Source organism: Aulonocara sp. 'chitande type north' Nkhata Bay, linkage group LG12 (genome assembly GCF_057382095.1).
Source record: "Aulonocara sp. 'chitande type north' Nkhata Bay isolate Kocher_YH1m ecotype deep benthic linkage group LG12, A_spYH_male_GT1.1, whole genome shotgun sequence".
In the NCBI taxonomy this organism is placed as follows: Eukaryota; Metazoa; Chordata; class Actinopteri; order Cichliformes; family Cichlidae; genus Aulonocara; species Aulonocara sp. 'chitande type north' Nkhata Bay.
This window is the reverse complement of record NC_141355.1, coordinates 13,375,603-13,399,163: the sequence shown is the minus strand read 5'-3', so window position 1 is coordinate 13,399,163 and position 23,561 is coordinate 13,375,603. Positions and strand designations below refer to the sequence as shown.

The window sequence follows — 23,561 nt, the reverse complement described above, 5'->3', positions numbered from 1 at the left end:
GACAAATTAAAAAGGCATGAACATTTTTTTGTATCGAAAAAATATCGAACCGTGACACCAAAGTATCGAACCGAACCGAACCGTGAATTTTGTGTATCGTTGCACCCCTAATATTTACCTGCTTGTGGTTTTCCTATTTTGTCAGCCGTCCAAAATGGCTCAGATATGGTGGGGCATGCTCTCACTACAACAAGCCTCTAGTCACAATGATAGTTTTTCTTTTACTGAGATGCAGCTATAAAGTAGTTCCTACAGGAAGCTGACACTAAAAGGTTGTAAGCACCATGAAGCCAGCTGATAATAATTACATTGTATTCAAGAGGAAGCAGACATTTCCACAACTATTGATGTCTACAAAAGTAGAACACACACTAGAAACCAAGGTTATTATCGTTAACGAAAACTAACGAAATAACGAAAACTAGAAGTGAAAAAACATTTTCGTTAACGGAAATAAAAATAAAAAAGGAAAACTGTAATGAGTGTTCACAAAACTAAAATTAACTGAATTTATAGCAAAAATGTGTTCAGTTTTCGTAGATGTGTGCGTGTCATACAATAGTCAAGGGAGAAAATGAAGTTTAGTTTCCAGATTTTTGTCTTGCTGTGTCTCATTATGCCAGCAGGTGGCAGTACGTTAGTCGAGTCGTCTGTGTTGCTGCTCCGTCCACGCGCAGAATCATGTCAGGAAAAGTCGAGAGAAAGCGCCAGAGTCCAATTTGGGATTACTTTGAATATGACTGTGTTTTGGATAAAGCAAGTGTCTTGTAGTGGAAAGAGACAAATTATGAGGGACATTTCTAAAGGGGAAAAAAATCCCACAAACCTTAAAGTGCTCTTGAAAAGCTCACACAAGAAGGCTAACCTAGCTTACCTTGAGAAGGTAAGGGAGCACACTCAACCCTCATCCCCAGAAAACAGAAGCTAACCCCAGGCAAGGCAGCGTGATGCATCCCGAGACAACAGGACGGGGACATCTACATAACCGTGTGAGTCAATTGCCTTCAAAAAGTTTATCAATTCACTTGAACCAAAATTACGAACACTCGGTGCTGCAAGAGTTGATAGTCTCATTGGGGCCAAGATATACATTTTATAGTTGCCTGGTATCAATGGTTGTTCATCTGCCTTTATTTATTTATTTATTTAAAGAACCCATAGGTGGGAATGTGAGTTGTCTGTCTCTGCGTGTTAGCCCTGCGACAGACAGGCGACCTGTCCAGGGTGCAGGGTGTGGTAGCTGGAATAGCAACATACCCAAGGATAAGCAGAAGAGCATGACTGATATGACGAAACTGGGATTTTGTTGCACTTAATTATTGCAAACACAACTAAAACTATAACTGAAACTAATCAAAACTAAACTGAAACTAAGGATTTTCAAAAAAAATAAAAACTAAACTAGCAAACAATTGGTAAAAACTAATTAAAACTGATATAAAATTGAAAATCTGAAGTCAAAACTAAATAAAAATAAAAACTAATGAAAATTGCAAAACTATTAAAACCCTGCTAGAAACAAATAGAGGAAAAACTGTATTCTAACATTAATTTTGGGGTGAGCCTTCCCTTTTGGTGGTTTGTTTAAAAATAATAAATGTACAGTTTGGATTAACACACTAAAAGAAAAAGCTTTTTATAGATGAGGTCCTAAATGTGAAAGTGTGGTCAGGCCCCGTTTGCTGCCTCGCCACGGGAGAGACGGATGAGGCGCCGAATGATGATGTGGGCTGCAGCAGACTCCCATCCAAAAACCTGCACCAACACTGCCAGCAGCAGCTTATGTTATTTTTGCTGCAGTCTGATATTTAAAACCAGCCGAGGATGAACATGCGGAACGATCGCCACCTTGATTTACAGCCTCTGCTCTTGGACAACGCTTTAAAAACATTAACATTACACTCTGCCTGATGGACAGGCCTCGACTCTATTTTAATGGGGTACAGTCTGTCAAATAGAAACACCTGTTTCTGTTTCCCGTGATCACAGACGAGCAACAAAAACAACAGAAGTAAGGTTTGGGAACTGCTTGTCTTTTATTCCATCAGGATAATCATCTTTTGTTTTAAATTACTTTCTTCGATCAGAATAACAACAATGATTGGCGTACAAAAATAGAAAGAGAATTGCGAAGTGCCTCGATACCACATATACAACAGGAAAATATTTTACAGTAACAAAAATCAAGTGTTAGAAAACACACAAAGGATCTCACATAAAGCCACCAAAGTATTACACTCGACACTGGTCGACTGTCTCTCATTATCCTCTGACATTTCACAGGCTGTCTCTGACATTTCTCGCACCATCTGCACGTTGCAAAACTCGTAACATCTTCCCGAGGAGCTTTGTTTTGTAGAAAAAAAACCGTCTCCTGAACAATTTCCTCAGCCGCTCTCTATGTTTTTACTTTGAAAAGAGCAGATCTGCTTGTCTCGTCTCTTCTCGCCCTTTATATTTGTTTCTTCCTCTCTAAAAATACCCCCATCTTACAGTACTGATGCACTGCCTCGGCTTCGTGCACGCCTTACTTTTCCGTTTGACACTTAACCCGGAGGCTATTTCAAACTGTGAAAATACAAGAAAACCTAAACTGACAATCAACAACACACACTGGCAATGACTTAAAATTGATACCTAAGAAAATTTGAGGTAAAGTCTGAAGTTTCAATATTTGCCATGTTCAATAATTAAAACATGTACATATATTTATATTAGACACACATAAAGAAATAGATGAAACCCTCAATGGAGAAATGTGGCGTGGGTTCACTGCTTCACTTTTGTGAGTTTTTGTGCTACCATGGATCTGAAAAAAGGAAATGCTCAGTTTATTCTAGACTCGCCTAGTTAATTAGATTTTATTAAATAAAGTCTGCACATCGGTGACAGAGGTTTGATTTCACAGGCTAGTTTTTACTAAATATCTGATAAACAGAAACAGTGCTCTGTTTTCTTAATTAAATGTTACTTTAGCTTAGAGCCCGACTGATACCGGATTTTTAAGACTGATACCAGTATCGGGTGATTTAAATATCAGATATCCCGATTTATCGGCCAATATTTTTTTTCTTCTCAGACACAGAACTTTCTCAAAATTCGCAGATTTCCTTCCCCCCCCCAACTTTTCACATTTTTCCTGTGTAGTTATTTATTTACTTGTCTGCTGACTGCTCACATCAGCTGGTTGTGGAGTTTGATCCAGTGCCCTGCCTGGAGGAAAGCTGCAGACATAGTTTGCCCTCTGGTGGACAAACTGTGCAACAACAACCACAACATGAGTTCAACTTAAGAGCGTTTCTCCCGTTTCTTCCTTGCTTTTCAAATGTGTTTATCACAGATAAGTCTGCTAATATCAGCTGACAGTATTGGCAGGACTCTAGTTTAGCTTGTTGTGTAAGACTGGCTTTTTGGAAGGTATGCTACAAGTTGTGATTCGACATCAGAGATTAAATCGATTATTATTCTTATTATCACTTAAAAGTATGGACGGTTTTACTCGCTAAGGTATTCCTCAATCTTTAAATGAAATCACTTAACGAGTTGTCTTTCATAGTGTCCGCTGCCACTGAATGTGGAGCAGTGTTGGCAATAACACGAGGAACAGTTAAAACAGATGTAAGATCACTGCACAGAGTGAATTTGGAAAAGCTTCTTGTTTTGTAGGCCTAACAGAGAAGCAGATGAGTGAGCGCCACTGTACAGTTTGTTCTGTACTGAGAATTATGACGAGGGAGTGTTACATACTTCAATCTGATTGTTAAAAGTGAACTGTTTGAAAAAGACAGGGGAAAAAAGGGAATTACTGTTGAAGGTCCTGATCTCAGTTATACTGGAACTACAGATGATGTGGTCCTTTACCCACACTTTAATTCACTTTTTAAGCATTAAACTCTTAATTTATTGCTAATTTATTTATTCATTTTTGTTTTGCAGCCCTTCAGCACCTCCTAGAGAGCAAACAAGGACCAGTCACCAAAACTGCATCGTTGACTGCACTCACCAGCGCGTTTGTTTTATATGAACAGCTGTCGTGGTCCGACACAGTTAAATATAATGCTACAGAGAGTTTTTATGGAGATCCCATGTCTCCTCATATATCCTCTCTAACTGTGTTGTTTTGATAAAAGCCTTAGCTCTCTCGATCAAACTGCACAAGCTTGAATTGAAAGTGTCCAATGATAAGCGAGTGCGCTGCCTCAGTGTGCAGTCTCACTCAAAATGCTCTTTGGTCCAAATTTTCATACGCAGTCCTGAAATTCCCCCGTGCTGTGCCAAAAGCCCTTGGAGAGAACTGTGATATATAGAAAACAAGTGCAATAAAGCCATTATTTAGAAAGCTTTACATTGTGTGTGACTGATTTTTCAAAGGCTCGGCTGAAATCCAAAACACGAGTCATTCTTGATTTTTCTCTATATACACAGATATCTACATTCTGATCATTGCCATCACTGAGGTTGCAAAGGAACCCGAAGTAGTGCGAAGGCCACTTGTCAGCGTTGTAATTAAATAAGACATTAACCACCGAAGCGCAGCTTTGAGCTGCCAGAAACCCAGCGCCCTTCCTTTTAGAGACTGCAACAGTAGAAAATCTAAATATAATCAGGTTATTAAATGCCACTGCAGTTTCTTCCATGGCCAGTAAAGGTGAACAGAGCAGGGTTTTCATGGAGTCCAGATATTGCTTGAAGTATTTCCCTCTCAGTGTGGGCCTTTGTGAGTTTTTTTGTCCTTGAAATAAAAAAAGAAGAAAAAAAGAGAAAAGAACCAGGACAATCACCAAATAGCTTTTGTTCCTGTGCAGGCTGATGCAGTCCAGACCCTACAGGTCCTCTGTGTAGATGATGCAGGGACTAGTATCCTCACTTGACTCCAGTTTCACTGTGGAGACATACCAACGGCGGGAGCCTGTGGCGTTGTAGTTGAGCGTGGTGCGGTAAGTGTTCTTGGCATGTTTTGGGTAGATTATGGTGGTGCTCTGGTAGCTGACGGGCCTCTGCCGGGGCTCCAGGTACACCTGGGTTTTGTAGCTCCTCCAGGTGCAGTTCCGCACCGCCACCACCGTCTCGCTGAAGGACGTAGCCGTGGGAACGGGGGTGCAAAACACCCGGTCGCGGTAGTGCTTGTCGGAGTCGTACTTGACCTCAGAGTTACACCTGAAAACGACAAAGTGGCTGTTAAGAAACTCACGTGAAGTGGATCAATAAAGAGATGAAAGAGGATGCAAAAACAGTGCCACATCTTTACATGCGCCCTTACTTGATTTCCTTCTCTGGTTTGGGGTTGACCTCGATGCTTTCTCCAAAGAACACGGGGTGCATGCGAGTCTTGGGGTCGGTTCCCGTGGAGTTCAGCAGCAGGTAGGGCAGCTGTGCAGAGAAAACACAGGTTACAATCTCATATATAAGCAAACAATCATCCCAGATAAGAAATCCCAAAAGAGCCAGTTCAAATCACTGGAGTCCCCACCCTGTTTCTTCTCAACCTCGCAACAACTCTCCTTTTAAAAGGTACAGGCCAGTACTACAACAATTAGACCAGAAAGACGACAACAACACTTTCACTCTCCAGCCTGTCTTTATCAACAGGAAAAGCTGTAAAACGTGTTAAAATACATTTAAAAGTTCAAAAACGTAGCCCTCCTTTTCCTGCCCTTATGTTCCAACATCCCAGCTCTAAGGAGGTTAACACACCCACACCACTGCTGGTAGAGATGCAGCGTGTTACTCAATGTGCTTTTTAAAAAATGAGTTTAGATTACAAAAGGTTAGCTGCACTACCTCACATGCATTAATTATGTTGATTGAAGACATTTTCTTTTAATCCATTAACAAATTTGTCCCCATATCCTCCTGAAGCTAAAGCTGACTTCTTACTGAAGTCAAAAACGCTCCAATCAATACCTGTACAGTTTATTGGCTATATGTTACTACACAGGGTTGTTCACGTTGTTATGACATGTGGATTACAACACTTCTCTTCCAAATATCATGCAATACAAATTTGAAGTATTGTTTTAAGCACACCCCCATTATTTGGTTTTGTTGTATAATTTGTCTGTTGAAGCTCTGATTGTGACTTGACCTCTGACCTACAAGACTGGCCCCCTCTGGAGCCTTCAGTGGACACAAAAGCTGGTACAGCAACAATGCAACGAACCCTTTTCTGTACACGTGCGATTAAAACTCTAACCCCGTCTGAATCAAACCACTCCACAACCGCAGCTCTGCTCCCTCTCACATTACACAGGAGAAGCTGTCACATGCTGCGGTTTGGACTGCACATGCCGCTACAGGGGACGAGCAAGAGAAGGCCAAGGGCGCTGCAGATCACCGCGAGAAGCTCGTCTTACCTACAGCCTACCATCATTGCCGCGCGGGGCTGTCTGTACGACGGCGCCGCGCTTCAACAGCTGCCACGCAGCAGCGAACAAAAAGCCGAACCTCAGCCTGGTTCGTTTTTCTGCTCTGTGACTTGGAAACAGCGCGCGAGGGTCTGATTGTCTTTCCACCGCTGCTCCAGCGTGGAGAGCATTCCAGGTATTTCGCCGCAGACGGTGCGCTCTGGCAAGGTCTGCAAAGCAAACAGTTGTGAATGGAGGGGAGGCCTCCTCCAGGCGCCGTATCCCCGAGCATGTACACACAGCACAGCACCCCCCACCACCACCACCCCACTGGAAGCACATATCCACGTAAGAAGAAATAGTGTGCAACTGAGTAACCCACACAATGCCGAGCTATGGAGAGAAACGCCAACCCAAACACAGACTTCCAACTGTAGGCTGTTTGTTGCAGCAAAGTCTGTGTTTGTGTGGATGTTATCCAAATATCAATAGTATTGATACCAGTGCTGGTATTGGTATCGGACTGATACTAGCCCGGTAGGATCGATACTTTGTTTCTACTTTCTGAAGCCCAGATTCTACTTGGCTGCAGACACAGACACGGACAGCTGGAGAGCTGACAGCCGAGTAGTCTCCAAAAACATCCAGTTTCAAAATGCATGTTGTCTAAACTAATTATTATGAAACGTAAATAACTGCATTGTCCTAAAATCATGACACGCTGCTCTCCTTTACATAAGCTACCTTTATAGATTTGAAGTATTGGTATTAGTATCGACACTGACCCTGTATTCACTTGCTATCTGATCGATACCAAAATTTGCTGAATTGCACAGCAGTAGAGGCATTAGAGGCAGAGCCAGGCTCATCAGTGTCCCACAGCAAGCCAAATGTAAGAAAAAGTCATCTGTCTCCTTCCTGTCCTTCCTGTCTAATCCACCAGCAGCTGGAGCCACCTCCTTGAGCTGGACACGTCCACAGCCTCTGAAATACACGCGATTACACGACCACGCATGTGCTTTTCATGCATCCTGTCGCTCCTGTAAATCTCTTCACACATAAAAAGATGCAGATATAGGAATAATTATCCTGCATCTGCATGAATTTGAACCACGTTTGAAAACGGACGAAGCTGGCTGAGCATTTATCTGTGTTTAATTTGAGAAGTGAGAGGTCATCAAACACTTGTGCAATGGCCTGAGGTCGCTTTAGCGAGCCCCCCTCGCCCCTGCACCTTCGAAATAGAACCAGAGGATTATTCTTAGGTAGCATACAAAAACAACACAGAAATAGATTTGGAAGGAGTAAAAAGACAACAAACAAACAAAATTCGGCGCATAGTTACACCTCCTTTCATCCTGCCAGCAGATTTATACTCAGTAAACTTGGGGAAACTGTTTTTTAGATAGAAATATTTGACTCTTTTAATTCAAACAGGCCCACAGACAGAAGCGGGAGCAGCTCCTTTCTTTAAAAAAAGAAAAAGAAGAGGGAAAAACCACAAAGCGGAGGAGTCACTCTAATCCAAACCTCCAGAGGATTAGATGATCGTTTTTTTTTGCTTCACGTCCCAGCACACACCAGTTTCGTGCACCTCCCAGGATGCAGCGCTGCATTTCTGAGGCCTCTTTTGAAACACTTTAAAAGCCACCTCAGCCTGTGCAGACATGTTCTTAAGACTTTTGGAACTGGGAGTGACCTGGAAATGATTTTCAATCAAATCAGTCTCGTCATGTGATTCACTGCAGGACGTGCCAATGAAAAGCGTTTGCCTTGAAAGAAGAGACAATGTCTCATGTTATGTTGCTTACCCAGCAAAAAAACAAAACAAAAAACAAAGTATTGCCTTAAACTGCAATGTCTGACTCATTTTGCACATTTGTTTATCATATAGGCAGGAAGCTATTTAGGATTTTCAGATAAGACAAGAAACAGCAAAGATCAAAAAGGCTATATAAAGACAGAGTTTTTATTACTTCCACATTTAAACTCATTGTGAACAGCATTTAATGCAGAAAGATGCTGGCTTCCAGATGTCCAGATGGTTTTTTTTAGACTTCAGTGATCTTTTTGGTGATTTTTGAGGTTCTTGGATACCCTGCAACTTCATTTTGATGCTTCTAATTCTATTCTTTTTAAGGAGCTGGGCTTGTGAGTGTTCAGAGATTGAGCAGGACTAGCAAGATATGGACAAAAATATTAATATTAAGCAAGAGATCAAAGTCAGAGTAAAATAGCCAAATAAATGAGTGTTTGAAATGGACAGTTTTGCACCTGTAGGGGACTGTCTGTACATATTTGTGCTACTGACTTTTCTAAATCCCCCACCCCCCATGAGAATGCAACATGACAGACTGTGAAGGCTAATACTGCACATAGCTTTAGGATAACAAGCAAAACAGGTTGAAGTACTGCCCTAAAAATCAACTAATTTGAACCAGCAGGTTTCAAAAAGAGGGCACTGACCTGCTGCTGACGGTTAATTTACAGGATTAAAAGTCTGGTTTTCTGTCTACAAGTTCACAGTCGCGATCCTGTAGCAACAGCAGACTCTGAGTAAAAGCCTGATCCAAGGTTTTTCATATGCAAATCCTCAAATACCATTATTATTTTGATCACATTTGACTATTTACTGATCTGCTCAGCCTGCCACCTTCATTCATGCTGATGAAGTAACGGTGTTAATAAGTGTCATCGTTCTGAGGGAATTCAGGAAAGGACCCCTGGGAGTCCCTGGGCCCTAATTTCGTAACAGGGTTAGACTCAGGGCCCAGCTGATGCACGAGGCTGAAAAAATAAAAACGTTTTACTGTATTGTGGAGGGCCCAGTAGCAAGAGTGCAAATTCATAAGTTTGCAACTGAATTCCAGAAACACACACACGCACTCATAGAGAAAGCAAGAGAGAGCTTCCAGATGTTGTGTGAGGGGGACTGATGTGAAATCTGTTCCTGGCCAAAAGCTAAAATGACTTTCAGGTTTTCAGTTTCTCTTCCTTCAGCGTCATTACTGAAGATGAACTCCTTTGTCCTTTAATTCATTGTGTCACTGAAGCATCTGAGTGCAAAATTGGGCACAAAGAGCAGGAATAAGTGTCCGCTCTCCGCTCACACGGCGGTATTAAAACAATAAAGTGCAACAGTTTGTTTCTTACCAGTTTCCCTTCTCTGCTTTCCTTCTTATAATATCCATGATGGCTTTCGACGGGCGTCGTGCAGCTGCCCGAGCGCGACTCGATCAGAGCCGGAGAAAGCGAGCAGAAGGGCGGACTTGGACTGGGGGGCAAACCCGAATCTGGACTGTCGAGCAGACCTTCCCGGTTCTTTCCTTTGAGGCTGTCATCCATCGCTTGTAAATGTAGGTGCCCCACCATTTCTGGGACGGCTCAGTTATTTAAAAAAAAGGAAGCCCAGTCGCACTCACAATACTTTTTTCTTTCCTTGAAGCGCTCCTGAGTCGAGCAGAAACAATCCTGTGCGAACTCTCTCAAGAAGACTTCTGCAAGTGAGGAAAAGAAAAAAAATCAGGGAATGACATTTAACCACTGGCCACAGGCTTTGGACAAAACCCTCAGATTGATATCAGCTCAGCTTCAAACTTTACTGTACCTGCTCGGTGTCAAGTATCCACTTTAATCCGGAAAGATATTCCAAATATGCGCGAAGACGTCCGAAACAAACACACGGTAGCCACGGACTCAGCTCCAACGTGAAATATTATGTGATTTATAATAATAAAAAAAAACCAACCAAATAAACAAAAAAAAAAAAAACTATGTAGTAAAACTCGCGCAAAAAAACAAAGAGTCGACAGCGCGTCTGGCACCGAGCTGCATGAGAGCTCCTCTGCTCTGACCGTGTGTTCCAGTATGTGTGCGCCCTGTGTGTGCGCGCTCTTCACTGGAGAGCTCCCTCTTAATGATCCTGCCAGGCTTTTTTCGGCCCCCCCTTCGTACCTGGATCTAGTCCAGCCCTCATGATCTGGATCACTTCCATGTACAACCGACAGGGGCGAGCACATCCTCCCTGCTCCTCCCGTACACTTTGGCTGGTGTGTTTTGCGAACCTGCTGACGCGCATTTAAGCAAATTATCTAATTTCCTGACTGCTGCTTAGATATATTATAATTAGTAGGTAGGGACAAGTAATTAATCATCCGCTAGTAACGAGAACAGATGCTGTGATGGAGTCGTTTTATAATGTTGGCGAAGAAGAAAAAATTAAAAACAAATAAGTATAATAAGCAAATTGTTCTGGCACTTGTTCAGCGTTTGCACTTGGTTATAACTAATAATTAATTGTAAGTTAATGATATACGACTTCAGCAAAGCAACCCTTTTATTAATTATTAGCACCGTTTCGTGGCAATTCATGTAGTAGTCACAAAATGCGATTTTGTGCGTCTATGAGGATGCATGGATATTCAGCAGGACTGTTTCGGTTGGAAGCATGTTTGTATTTTTTGGAGACCTCACCCAAATAGTTTTGTTGCCTCACCCTAACCAAAGAGAGAGTGAAAAAAATGTAAGCATAAGAATAAAATGGAAGAATTTCTGACAGTAAATTCTTTCCCATTCATTTCCCCACGAGGCCTCGCTTCCTGTCTCTGGGCATTCATGTCATGAAAAAAGTTCAAAAGTGTCATTAGAAACGAATAAATATATAAAATTTCAACACTATTTTAGATCATTTTTTGGAGATTAAGTTGTATTTGGATAATATGTACTTGTGAATTGGTCATTTACAATTAATACATGCTGCTCATATTTTGCAAATCAATAAATCACTCATTGATTTATGACTGAAGTTAAATAAAAATGCGTTTAGAAATTCTCCTTCATCATCTGCACCATTGCCAGCTTATTTTGTCACAGGCCTCTGCAGGGCCCAGTAGCCATTCATACATAAAGAGTAACTGGTGTAAGTCCTGTCTGTGCACTGAGCAGTCAGCACTGTAGTTTAGTTTGCTGTTAGCAATGTTAGTATACTGGGTGTTATCCATTTTTTGTGTTACTGCTGTGATTCATCAGGTTGAAACTTGTATTGCTGACATTTTCTTGCAATTTCACCAACATGAAAAGATATTTTTTTCAAGTGTATTTTAGATAACTTCAAAAGTCTTTTTTTCCCACTCCAACCCTTTTCAAACACACAATGCCGGTATTGTTACAATATTTTTCCCCATAATCTTGTTTTTCACTGTGAAACTTTCTAAATACTTTCATGCTAAAGCTTTATAAACTTTTTAAACCAACCACAACGCCGACTTTTAGCCTTTGAGACTTGCATATAATGTTTAGTATCCTTTATAGCTTTAGAAAAAAAAGACCTCTCTGAATTTTAAGTCCCAGTTAGGTTGAAGATGAATAAAACCCTCTTCATGTGAAACACATCAGTGCAATCTTAAAGACAACCTTGGAGAGAGGAATGATGGTGGGGTAAGAATGTGGGATATATTTTTGCAACTCTTTGGAACCTTACTAATAACTGAGGACCATTTAAAAGCCACACTCTACCTGAGTATTGTTGCTGACCATGTCTATCTCTTTATGAGGATAGTGTACCCATCTTCTGATACCTACTTACTGCAGGATGACAGTCCATGTCACAAAATTCAGATCCTCTCAAACTGGTTTCTTGAACATAAAAATGAGCTCCCTGTACTCAAACGGCCAATAGAGCACCTTTGAGACGAGGTGGAATACGAGAGTTGTGTTGTGGGCGTGCAGCTGACAAATCTGCATCAACTGTGAGACTCTACCATATCACTATGGACCAAAATCTCTGAGGTATGTTTCCAGCACTTTACTACATCTATGCCATGAAGAATTTCAGCAGTTCTGAAATCAACAGGGGGTCCAAGCGATGTATCTAACAAAGTATTTTGTGGATGTAGACATGTGTAGGCATGCATTTGCAAAAAGGAAGAAGAAAGAAGTCGGACAGCTAAACAAAATAGAGTTATCTACCATCGTTTTTGACACAATCTGTTTTGAAAACATGCTCTGATAAGACCTGAAACCTCCAAATATGGAAAGCTTTTCACACAAAGCTATTCAAAAGTTCCCCAGATATATTCAAAGATAATCCTGTCCCGTCAAGAAGCATCCTTGTGCCAGTCGTGTTTAGTTAAGTGAAGAAATGCTCAGTCAGCTGCTTTGTTTAAGCAGTTTGCTTTTGTTTGGAAAGCATTTAGTGAGGAAAAGAGTGATTCATTATTTTTCAGGAGATCTGTGTGTCTGCGTGTCTGTAGCTATCCTTCCTGGTATATTTCAGGACTGGGTGGAGACGGGTGGTAACTCTCCATCCAGCAGCAACCAAATGAGTTGCTCTCACACACACACACAGACACAAACAAAGCAGACCTGAGTGAACAGGCAGAGGAGACTGAATTGAATCCTTGTTGATCATTCCCTCGACTAACATCTGCACTCTCTGTTCATACTCTTACAAACAGCAGCTCTGCCAAAAGGGAAATCAGAGCATAAATAACAGCCAGTGTAGAACTGCACAGACTCTTAAGTGGCTGATTGTATCTTTGATGGTCCAGCAGCTCTTCATGGTGATTACCACAGATTTCCAGGAAATCATGCATGATGGTTTTTTCCCCCTCCTTGTTTGTTTTTTCAGTTCTCATAAAAACTGAGATAACTCTGTGTTTGCCTTTGTTGTCTGGAAGATATATTTAATGGCATGCCTGTTAAGCCTGCACAGCTGTAATCTTGTTTGCTGAGAACTGTTTTCCCTCCTCCATGTATTCTGTTTGGAAGCCGCAGCAGGAAACCGTGGAGAGAGGTTTTTACTAGCATTCCCCGCATCAGGTGTGTTTTTGTATCATCGTGTCCATCCTTAAGAGCCCAGTGATGCTGATCCTCAGACATTCCAAGGATTAGTGTGGAGATCTGGTACAGATTAGCCGTAAAACACTGGGACCCAGATGATGAGCACTTTCGTGGGTGCAGGCATGTCTGTGAGCATGCCGAAAGGAGGAGTTGCTCAATTGCAACCTCAGCGAAGGATAACCCAGAGAACTGTGAAAATAACAGGAGTGAGCATGGTGGAATTTTATCTTGGTATTTTACACATGGGTCGGTTTCTCCATGCTGCACGTGGACGCATTGATAGATCAGTTCAAACCCACAATCAGCCTATCTAATTCTAGTGTGCAAGTGAATATCTGAAGCTGTCTTACATATAGAAATGTGGAATCGAATAGTTTCATGAGAACTGGGTTCTCAGGTTGAGGTATGGACTTTGGGTCAATGCTGTAGATTTGCCGGTTGCATGACAGTCTTGGAAAATCTTTAGCTGTCAGACAGATGACCTTATCTTTGATTATAATACTTTTGTATTCAGAGGAATTCATTGTAAAGTCAATGACTACAAGGTGTCCAGGTTCTGTGGCTGCAAACAAGCCCAAATCATCATCCCTTCACCACCGTGCTTGACAGTTGATATAAAGTGTTTATGCTAATTTGCTGTGCATGGCATAACAAGGTGTTTATGGTCAGACAGAAGTCTTGTGGTTTGTTCAAATTCAAGTTTGTAAGTCGTTGCAAAGGCATAAACTGTGAGATAATAATAGTATAACTAAATAGCAACCAGAAAACCTTGTTGTTATTTGGATGAACTGATTGCAAAGTTATTAAACATCCTCTTTAGAAACATATTGATTAGGTTCTTATAGACTTTTATGACTATTACATTAATGTTGTTTTGTGTATCTATGTTACAAATAAATCTGAGACAGTTTGACACAGTTTAGCTTCATTTCTAACACGCAAACACCACATCAGAGCTCATTTCCCCGGCATATTTCAGTGCCCATTGTTTGGTTTTACAGGTTTTACAAAGAGGAAGTTAGTTCAGCTGACAAGAAGGAGGTTACTTTATGACCAAACTGAATGTATTTTCCATGTCCTTCATCACATGTTCAGGGAGATGATTAACTCCATTATTATGTTTGGGACGGCAATTTGCATACCTGTTTTATCCTTTCAATTTATTCAGTAAATGTTATTTAACAGGCACCTTTACCATTTTGACCCAATTCTGTTGGAGCTGATTGAAGAGTTCTGCAATCAATATTCTTCCTGAGTTTCTGAGTGCTTGGAGATCCCAGGAGGCGTTGATACAGACACAGTGGGGGAGGAAAGTCAAGCTGTCGGCTGATGATTCATTTTTTTAAGTACTCCATCATCCTTCCCCCTCACAGGGCAATCATTCCTCACATCCTGCCACACACACACACACACACACACACACACACACACACACACACACACACACACACACACACACACACACACACACACACATGGGAGAACACAAACATGTTTGCATAGAGTCAGAGGCTCGCTCTCTTACACATTCCTGATCTGCAGAAATCTCTGGCATTCTCTCCGCAGTCACACAACCCTGCCAAGCCAGCTGTACGAACTGCACCAGAGTAACAGCAGGACGAGGAGGGGGGTTGGTGTAGGTGTGTCTGTGCGAGTTTGTTTGCATGCAACAACAGAGCAACAGGCATTTAGCCCCCGTGACCAATTTTTCACATTTTCACTGTGACACCTTTGAGACGCATATTGTCTCGAATGTGTGCAGCTCACTGTTCGTGACGGGGTGTGTGCCTGCTTCGGCGCAGCCCTCAGTGTAAACAAGGCACAGAGGGGCAGTTCCCAGCAGGACGAATATTTTGAGCTGACGGGGACGTCAGAGTTGTTTCCACACACAGACTCAGCTGTGAATCTTCTCCATGTTGCAGATAGGTGACCATTTCTCCAGTTTGCCTTTCACACAGTATAGACGTAAACGGCGGCTGCTCGTTCAGCAGACTCATGTGGCCCCGCTGCACCTCTCCTCTGATAGCCTTACCCCTGCCCGTTTGAAAAGAAACAGTTTTTGACATGATGATTGATGAGCCTGGCTGACTTTCAGTGTGCCATCCAAACCACAGAGTTCAATGTGAAATGCACTTCTCAGGAGCCTGGCTGCATCTGGTTTTATTAATGTACAGAGACTTCCTCTATCTCCACTAAATCTCTTCTCCTTCCATTCTTTCTAAACTCTTTTTCTATATAGATGGTCTGAAATTGGAATATTTCTTTACTAGGGGTCAACTCAAAGATACCTCATAAAGCTACAGAAAAATGTAAACAAGAGGTTCAAATCTGGAGCGTCAGTCTAGCTCTGTGTGGATTTTCCCCCCACAATTTCATGTTGACTTGATGTAACAGGGTGGCCCTTAGCGGCTGGAAACACAGTGAGATGGACCAAGGCAAATGTAGTGGAACAGAAAGCATTTATTTGCCATACAGTTCTCCTTACAAACAATTCACTCGTCGAGCTTCTTCACAGCACAATCAACCTTCTCTAATGACAACCAGCAGCCTTAAATATGTTCAGCGTTCACACACTAAACTATTATTCCACTCTCAGGTAAATTCTTAAATGCCAGCCTTCCACCACAGTATACAATATACCAATTTGAATAAATAAATACATTTCACATTTTTATATTAATAAATATTTCACACTTTAATTTTGCACCAAACCCAATTTTATAAAAACCCCAAAACCCAAGCACAAAAAGATTCACCACACTCTCTTAACCCATGGTCTCTCCTGGAACCTTTAAATGGTGTCTGGACCCCCAGGGAACATGTCTAAAGTAAAAGCATTTAGTGTAAAATTCCTGTCAACTCTAAAAGGAGGAAGCAAAAGTTCAACACAATGGCTCAATACGTAGAAGCAAGCTATCGGTTCCGCAGTTATGAGTCACTGTATTAACAGCTAGAGCAGAGGTGGGGAACTCCAGGCCTCAAAGTCCGGTGTCCTCCAGGTTTTAGATCTCACCCTGGGTCAACACACCTGGATCAAATGATTAGCTCATTACCAGGTCTCTGGAGAAATTCAAGACATATTGAGGAGGTAATTTAGCCATTTAAATTAGCCATGTTAGAGCAAGGACACATCTAAAACCTGGAGGACACCGGCCCTTGAGCCCTGGAGTTGCCTACCCCTGAGCTAAAGCATGGGTGTCAAACACAAGGCCAATGGGGCCCGAATTGGCCTGGCAAAAACTTCAGTTCAGCCCACTGGGTGGCTTTGGTAAATGACCTACATACATTTTGGACTTTTTACTGTATGCTTTATAGGTTTTACCATTTTCCCTATTGATAATGACCTCCCCCATGGTCAATCATACGACACCAGAGTAGTTACTATAAAAATGCTTGTAGTTTTTTTGTGAGCTAACAAAAGCTTTCTTGTGTATAATTCCAGGACAGTGTGGCCAATCAGCTCCCTTTTCTTACTATTGAAGCACAAAGAGTCGTGCTGACAGATGTCTCATGTACTACAGACTTACTGTTGAAATTGCACTTCTCCTTATATTCAGATATCTGTGGTATTCGGGTTGTAATTAAATTTCACATTGAGAGAGAGGGCGGATTCATGAGTCCAACCCATTTCACATCCCCACATCAAAGTGAGCTGTAAGGCCCACAATGCAAAATGTGTATGACATCCTCGATCTAAAGGATGCTTTCATCAATCTGCTGCCGGTACAAATGTTGAATGTGCGCAGGACCCTAAATCATACCCTGATGTATTGTATCGATCTATCCATATATACATATATTGCCTTGAGCTCTGTCCATTGGAGAGTCTTGTTTTTAGAGGAAGCTACATGAATATGTCTTGACTTGATCTTGGACTGAGCTGATTAGTGTTTGTGTTGCTCTGTGCAGTCTTGCACATTCTGCTACCCCCTTACTTGGACTTCCCCGGCGCTCCACAGCTGTTGGCCTTGCATGTTAGCAGCTCATCCACTCTCAGCTGTAATCAGTGATTCACCTGCACTCTTCTTCCTCTGACATCTTTGCTTTGTGTGAACAGTAAGTAGGTAAACACACGAGCTGACTTTTGTTTAACATGTCAGTTACAGCGGCTAACTGTGTTTATCGATATACTCCATGATGCAGACTTAGAGCATTGTCTTTTATCAGCACACATGCGGATCTATGTTCTGCTGAGGTAATTGCATAGTGACAATTTAAACACGTGTAACGTCATAAAAAATTGACATTGTGCGCAGACAGTCGATAGTCAGTCTCTGGCTTATAGATATGACATGCACATGGTCCACGTGAGTCACAAAACTCTGTAAGACAAATAGCAGGGAGCAGGAGTGTCAGTGGTATCCACCCTCAGAAAAAAGAAATGCGAACAGAGATACAATCTGAGCTTTGTGACACTCTATTGATTTTCAGTGGCATTTATTGACCGAACAAGGTGTGCAGTGGTCACAGGGAGAGCTGGGCTCAGCGGGGGAGCAAACACAGCCAAGTGAGTGAGCCAAAGAAGACAAGAAAAGGTCACGGCATGTGTAAAGGACAGAGCGATAACAGCTGTTTATGTTTCCTGTCCCATTCCTCTCCATTCATCTCTACACCCGGCCCTGCGCTCTGTGCTCTGGAGGCATAAACAAGCCCCGCTCCCGGGCCGTGACAGGAGCCTTGCCTATTTGCTCAACATGTTTGCACAGGGCTGCGGTTTGGGTTCGAGCGTAAGCTGTGCATAAGTAACGAATCAAACGCAACAATTTGAGACTGATGTCAACGACAAGCAGCTCACCACAGTAACATGATATTTATTACCACACAATTAGAACAAAGCAATTTAGCCCAGGTTGTAGGAAGAAGAAACAATCTGGGACTTCCTCTTCAGTGACGCAGGGATTTATTCTCTACAGTTCATTTTCTCCAGAGAGCTTCTTTTCCTCTGCTGCCTTGGGGGATAGTTTAAACTCTCATCTCAGAGTGATTTGTGCTCCAGTCACTTCTCATGACTCGTCTCCTGCAGGCTGACAGCCCCTCTGCCATCAGAGCATGGCTGCGCTTCCCATGGTGCTTTGTGTTTGCCTTCTAGCCTGCAGGAGTGAAATGACAAGCGAGGACCACCCATGTGTGCTTTTGCCTTACTGTTCCCCAGTTTGAGTTTGTGCGTGCGCGCATGTGTCTTTGAAACCATAATCCCTCGTTTATGTTTGCATGCTTGCACCCTGGGCAGCATCATGACCCTTTATTTTGAAAGGCTGACATGAAGACTTAAAGAGATCACACCGTAATAACTGATAATTGACTCTTTTCTTTTTCATTACATAAAGCAAACACTTATTTGACAGGTGGTGTAAATACGCTGTTGTTCTGGGAAAGTTAGAGCCAATCGTTTTTGGCTTCATCGGTTTACTTTTAATCTTCTCAAAATGCTCGCTTAAATGATGCGGCACTGCTCGAGTTTAACAATAACCTGTTTGTTTGTAAGTGACAGTTAAATGTTCCCTTTTTTGAACACGTGGCTTGGAGCGGACAGCATGATTTGACAGACCCTTGCCAGATTTTTCCTACTTAACACTGTGTGCTGCATTGTAATGTATAATATTTCTCATTGCCTCTGTCAAATGCAATCAGCATTACCATTACTCTTTCTCTCCTTTTCTCTCTGAGCCTTAAGGAGGGCCAGAACCGAGCACCAGTAACAGGACTTCCCTGTAAAGTTCGGGCAGAGAGTTATTCATGAGCTGCCCATTCTCCAGAGGTCAGAGGACCTGCTGTGCAGAACGGTTTGCTGCTCTCTGGTGACAAAAAAAACACACATCTTGACTTGGCTTCATTGTTGGGGTACAAACTGTTCTCCATGTGTATCTGTCTGCTGAATGACTCACATGGGTTTCTAGCTTCAAGCATCCTGGAAAGAGGGTAAAGAAATCTCATTTATAGTGACATGCTTTTCACATGCTGTGGAGCTCAGTTATTATAAAGGATTATTAAGTATCCATTCATCTATCTAGGCAGGGTACACCTTTGACAGGTGGCAGTCTGTGACTGAACTCACACATAGAGAAAGACAGCAATTCATACTCACATTCACATATAGTCAATTTAGACTCACCTGTTAGCATAATGCATAACTCTCACAGACAGAGTGAACACACAGAAGGACTGGGTGAGGAATGATTATGCTTTAAAAAGCTGGGCATGGAGGTGTCACCTGAGACCTGCAGGCTGGGCAGCGAAGCCGGCGTCTAAAAAGTATCCAATGAACGGGCCACAGCACATGGGAGAGGTCATGCGTGATTCTGACAGCTTTATTTTGATCTACTGCTCACAAAGAGAGGACTCTGACTGGGAATCCAATAATAGGAGAGAACTTCATAAAGCGCTCTATGAAGGAATAGTAGAGCATTGCAAGGATGTTGTTTAAAGAGTTTTCTCAGGATACACTCCCATTGCTGGCATTTCCTGAGTCTTCTCTGTGTTGGTGTTGAATTTTAGTTGTTTTTCAAAGTTTGGCCCCAAATACTTTTACTCATTTACCAGTTCTACCTGTTCCCCTTGGATGGTGTTTATGATTATATCAGCCACTTGCCTCTTTTTTTTTTTTTTTAAAAAACAACAACATCAAGACCATCTCTTTGTTCACATTAAGGAATTTGGCCCTACAATAAATAGAATAAAAAGAAAGGGTGAGAGAACACAAGTCTGTGGGGAACAAGCTGAGTTGTTGGTTACATAGATGAAACAGAATGAAGACTTTCTGGGGAAGAATATGTGGCTACATGTGTTAAATGAAAAAAAGACAGATCTGCAAACAGGAGCCTGGTTGTTGTGTTAGAGGTTTCCAGGGACTTGTGAATGGTGTCCATCCACAAGAATCTTCAGCCCCTCTGCTGCTCTTCTTTGGAATGGGAATAATCAGGGATTGCTGCCATAGCTGATACATCGATGGTACAGTGGAGCCATTGATAGAATTCAGGAACAAGAGCAGGAACGCCTCTTCCTAGCTGCTCAGCACAATCTTTAAACAGTTCTTGTTATCTGGCCCAGGTGCTGAGTTATCTTAGGTCTTCTTGAGTGCTTCTGTAGTTACTGCAAGGGCTGCGTCTCCAGGTTTAAGTGGGGAGATGGTAACATTTTAGTGGCAATTACTATCTTGCTCAAATCTGATGTGAAAGGTCATTAAGATTTGATGCTGGACTACTGCCTTCAACCTGAATAAACTCGTGGGAGGACTAGGTTGTATTCACAGGTGCCAAATTCTTCAAATCCAGTCAGGCAGAGCGAAGAATTCTGCTCTTAAATTTTTGCTCCACTTTATCGCTGCATTTATGTTTGGCAGATTTCTTAAAGTACGCCTGGCCTCTCTGTTCTCCTTTTTTATCAGCTTGTAAACCAAAGAAGAAAACTCTTTTTCTTCTTGAAGGTTTGGCTGTGTTCTCTTGTCACCTATGGTTTATTATTAGGGAACACTGTACTCTTTTCAGTAGCATTATGCATTGTCTTCTTCTTCTTCTTTTGGCTGCTCCCTTTATGGATCACCACAGCAGATCATACACCTCCATCTCACCCCCTCGTTGGATTCCTCCACTGTCACACCAACCCTCCACATGTCCTCCTTCACTACATCCATGAACCTTCGGTGTGGTCTTCTTCTTTTCCTCCTGCCTGGCTGCACAATCTTCAGCATCCTTTGTCCTATCCCTCCTCTGCACATGTCCAAACCATCTCCACCTTGCCTATTTAACTTTGTCTTCAAAATGCTCAATATGAGCTGCCCCTCTCTTGTACTCATCTATACATTCTGGTCACTCCCAATGAAAGTCTCAAAGTTTCCAACACCACCTACTCTCTTTTTGTCACTGCCACCATCTGCAAACCTTGTAAACCTTCCCTTTCTTAGTAGAAATGAGGTTGTCTTGTCCAGAATTAACATCACAACTGACCAATAATGTTGTTGTGATGTCGAGTACCCAAATGTCTGCTGGACGCAGATCGAATGTTTCCAGCACTTTGTTGAATCGGTGCCATAAAGAATTAAAGCAGTTCTGAAGGCAAACGTGGTGTCCAACCCAGTCCTGGTAAGGTGTAGCTGACAAAGCTGGTGAGTCTTATAAGACTTGGACAGGTAGAACATTCATCTGGACTTTGGACCACATTAATACTGGGCAGGTAAACTGGCACTAAAATGGATATGAAGATGAAAAACAGGAAATAAGCGATGACGGTGTACTGAACACAAATCTAAACACAAGGTTAAGTGGTAATTTAGGACTGGAAGCAACGGGCATAAACATTCAGTGAATAGCAGAGGTAACTCAGAGAGCTTCTCAAAGTAATGACAACCTTTCAGTAAGAAAAGCACAAAAAAAAATCCAAATAGGCTTTTTAGATGAAAATTTTAGTCAGAATTAAGAAAGCTCCTACCATCATACTGCTGACATACACGGATGTTAATGTGCCACTATTTGTACACAGAGGGGTGAGTTGAATCTGCGTCTGTTGCTCTTACTCACTCGTCTCTGTCAGTTTCTTTTACCTTTGCTTACATTCTTTCTCCTTCACTCAAAGTCACCCAGTTTCACCCATTCAGTTAATCACTCACTTACTCATGCACTTTCTTTCTGGCATGCTTGAACTCCCTCACATCTTTTTTGTTTTCCCCTCTCCAGTCTGGCATTACCTCGTCAACAAAGCGCTGACCTTTGAACTCTCTGATTTCATTCCACTGCCTGCCTCTTCCTTCCCTCTCCACCTTCCTGGCCAGGTCATGACTTGAGAAGTGTGCGGCTGTGTTTGGAGATAGTCTTGTGAATTACTGTTCATATGTCAGCCTGTGGTTTACAGCACGTGTTGAAATTCTCCTTTGTTGTCTGACAGTGGCAGAGTGCGGAGATGGTTTACAGTTGCATGCGGGGCTGGAGGTATCTGGAAAAGCCTTGCCAACATGAAAGAGAAGCAAATTCCTCATATTTTCCCCCCGTTACATTTTCAGCACCGAGATCCAAAGTAAAAACCATTTGAACACCTGGGAGAATTTACCCTGCCAAAGAGCCAAATGGTCAACTTACCATCCAGTCCAATAACAGCGCTTCATCATTAAATGGAATTCTTTAGAAAAACCAGACGCAGGCTGTAAAATTATTAGATAATTGATCAAAGCTGGAAGTGCCTCAAGACTCCGGTTAATGGTAGACTGGAATCAGACTTGTCTATAGTGACACATGCTGACTGAGGTTGTTTTTTTCTGCAGCCCCTGTCTGGCTTCTGGCCTCAGGGAGGGTACATCTCTGAGCTGTTGCTTAACACAGCTGTGGGTAAACAGGCTGTGTTTAGATGCCCGTGTCTCAACCTGTAGACACGCGAGGACGCAGAGGCGCACAAACCGATACAGAGTGGGTGTGCTCGAAGTGCCACACCAAAAACTCTTGCCACAACTTGTTAGACTGAATGAAATTGTACTCTTGCACACCTATAGAGCATAACATGCACGCATCTTTTGCACACTGCAGAGAGATGTAGGGCTTCTAAGCAGGGAAAGTAACAGCGTTTAATCCTGAGTGGTATGTAATCTGAAGCCGGTTTCGCTAAACGAGCTCATTGTCAGAAAGCGGAAAAAGTAAACATCATTTAAGGACGTTTTTGTGGGGGATAACTCACTGAAAGGCAATACTGTACACAGGGGAAAAAGAAATGTCTGTTTCATACTTTTACAGAAACTGTGCCATTGCAGAACAGTCTGTAAAAATAATTGCATTAAAGATAATTAGCATATCTGACAACGCTTTACAGTGACCTCCTATTAAATCAAAATATCAAAATTTTCCTTTAAAACAAGGTGTGTGTCTTTCCATGTATAATTCCACCAAATTAAAACATATTAACATCGACCATCATATTAACAGACCACAACTGAGTATGTTACCTACAGACAGCTCTAATCACAGTCAGTGACTCTGTCATTACTCACATCATAGGCTGATATCACACTGAAGATTAACAAGCAGCTATTAAAAACCTAAACTCATCTAGCTCAGGATGTCCCTGGAGTGTATCCCATACTTTGCTACCCCTCCCCCCTCTTGTGTTTAGTTGTTTACATATTATTTATGTAATATGTTTACATATTATTTATATTTTCACCAGTTGTTGTTTTTGTTGTTGAGAATTTTAATTGTACTTTTTGTATAATAGTTTCTCAACAGTACTTGTTTGTTTTTAATTTGTTAACTAGTTTGCGTGCACTTTTTAATTAAGATTTTTCTAAAAAAATTGATAACATTCATTTTCTATAAGCATTTTGTATTTAGTGTCCTGAGTTTCAGCTATTTAATAATAAAAAAGGAAACATCACAAAAAATAATTAAGGTCATGAAAATT

The 23,561-nt window shown here is 41.9% G+C and overlaps 1 protein-coding gene across 1 annotated transcript; it reads right to left on the bottom strand.

Annotated features, from left to right (window-relative positions):
* Positions 1-1,996: 1,996 nt before the first annotated feature.
* rflna (refilin A) lies at positions 1,997-10,366 on the bottom strand. The gene is made up of 4 exons (XM_086313622.1): positions 9,952-10,366; positions 9,498-9,841; positions 5,261-5,370; positions 1,997-5,157 (listed from the first exon to the last, which is right to left on the bottom strand). The coding sequence occupies exons 2-4, from the start codon at positions 9,714-9,716 to the stop codon at positions 4,824-4,826; spliced, it is 663 nt and encodes a 220-aa protein (XP_086169748.1). The 5' UTR covers positions 9,717-9,841; positions 9,952-10,366; the 3' UTR covers positions 1,997-4,823.
* Between the last annotated feature and the right edge of the window lie 13,195 nt (positions 10,367-23,561).